This window comes from Lipotes vexillifer, unplaced genomic scaffold, assembly GCF_000442215.2.
Source record: "Lipotes vexillifer unplaced genomic scaffold, Lipotes_vexillifer_v1.1 scaffold83, whole genome shotgun sequence".
Classification (NCBI taxonomy): Eukaryota; Metazoa; Chordata; class Mammalia; order Artiodactyla; family Lipotidae; genus Lipotes; species Lipotes vexillifer.
In genome coordinates this window covers 3,224,047-3,225,684 of record NW_006799780.1, presented here as the reverse complement: position 1 = coordinate 3,225,684, position 1,638 = coordinate 3,224,047, and the positions used below count along the sequence as shown (strand labels likewise).

The following is a 1,638-nucleotide window of genomic DNA, read 5'->3' as shown; positions in this document are numbered from 1 at the left end:
CTTTCCCTAAGTCCCAACTAGCAAGCAGCTTTTCCAATAGTACTTTATTTATTTTATCAAGTTCTCTGATTTTTTCTTTAAGTTCTGACACATCCTCAGAGATATTGGTTTCCTCAAACGATTCTTTTGTTTCTATGACCTTCTCTTCATAACTTGTCATATGTTTAACAATATCTTTAATTTCTTTTAAGAGGTTTTCAAACTTCTTTGCAATTCGTTGTTCAGTTGCTTCATGGTCACTGTCTTTTAGGGAAGGGAGAGAACTGCAAGAAACAGGGGGAAGTGATCCAATTTCAAATAAGGCAATGATAATCCTAGGGTCCAAAGACTCTTCATTGAGATCAGGAGACTTAAGCGTTTTGAAGAGGGTGGGCACTTCCATCTCAGACTGAATTAGTAGGGCTGATGACCAGGGCATGAGCAAAGCAGAAAACCTTAGAGATTCCAGGAAGGGAAGGTGGTGGTCCTCTGTGCAAATGGGTAGAGAACGTGGAACTAAGCAGAACTCAGAGACCAGAGTTAAGGTCTGAAACCAGGAAGATGATGTTTAGGTGGAAGGTAACATCTTACACAACTTAGGGGGAAGGAGGGTGGGAAAGGGGACCAGGAGCTAGGGCTCCATCTCTCCTCCTCCAGGCTTCTGGTGTTTATTCCTTGATCCTGGAAACCAGGTCTTTATTCTGTCACTGAACCATTGTGGCCTGTCCCCAGATTCTGTTTCCTTTGAGTCACAATAGAAACCTCTTAAACTCCCACCCGGTGACTCAAAACCTAAAGCTACTCCCCACTCCAGAAAGATCTCTACACCAGTCCTTCCCTTCCTTACTTTTCTAGGTTTTTATTCATCTCATTCAGTGACTTTCATATTCATCATATTCATTGACTTTCCCCTCATCCCCACCATACACAACATGTTATCAACTGTGGTATGTTTTTCTAACACTTAAGTGCATGGCTGAGAGAAGTCGTCCCTGGTGAGGGTCCCCATTCTTTCATAGCACCTGGAGCCCTTATTGGTCCCATTCTAGGAGAGATGCTACTGCAAAAGAAAGTCATCCTTACAAAATAGAACCCCAAAAATGCTGCAATCTTTCTGTGATTTTAGGGAAATAACATCAGGAATCGCTCCATTAAAAAATATTCTAATGCAGTAAGAGAATATCTGAATGGTTTCTTAACAACACAATTACAAATTGAGACTTTTCTTGGCTTGGAATGCAGGCATCGTTATTTTTTTTTTTTTTAATAAATGTTTACTTACTTATTTGGCTGAGCCAGGTCTTTCTTAGTTGCGGCACGTGGGATCTTCATTGACACATGCAGTATCTTTACTTGCGATATGTGGGCTCTTAGTTCCCTGACCAGGGATCAAACCCAGGCCCCCTGGATTGGGAGCGTGGAGTCTTAGCCACTGAACCACCAGGATGCCCTGAATTCAGGCATCCTTTAGGACAGACTTAGTAAGCTTGCTCCTGAATCATTTACATCAGGGGATATAAAAGTTTAATTACTCTTTACAAGAACTTGTTTAAAATGGCATAATTTACCTAAAGTATTTGAAACAATTAAATCCTATAGTGGCTTATAGAAAAGTAATTGAAGAGTATTAAACCAAGTGTACTCTTGTCTCTGTGTCCT

At 40.8% G+C, this 1,638-nt stretch overlaps 1 protein-coding gene across 1 annotated transcript in view; it reads right to left on the bottom strand.

Annotated features, from left to right (window-relative positions):
* Window positions 1-636, bottom strand: part of SPZ1 (spermatogenic leucine zipper 1) — a 1,719-nt gene extending 1,083 nt beyond the window's left edge. Inside the window, exon 1 of the mRNA XM_007471976.1 lies at window positions 1-636. This exon is cut by the window's left edge and continues 1,083 nt beyond it. Coding sequence (XP_007472038.1) covers window positions 1-418 — 418 coding nt within the window. The 5' untranslated portion in view covers window positions 419-636.
* Between the last annotated feature and the right edge of the window lie 1,002 nt (window positions 637-1,638).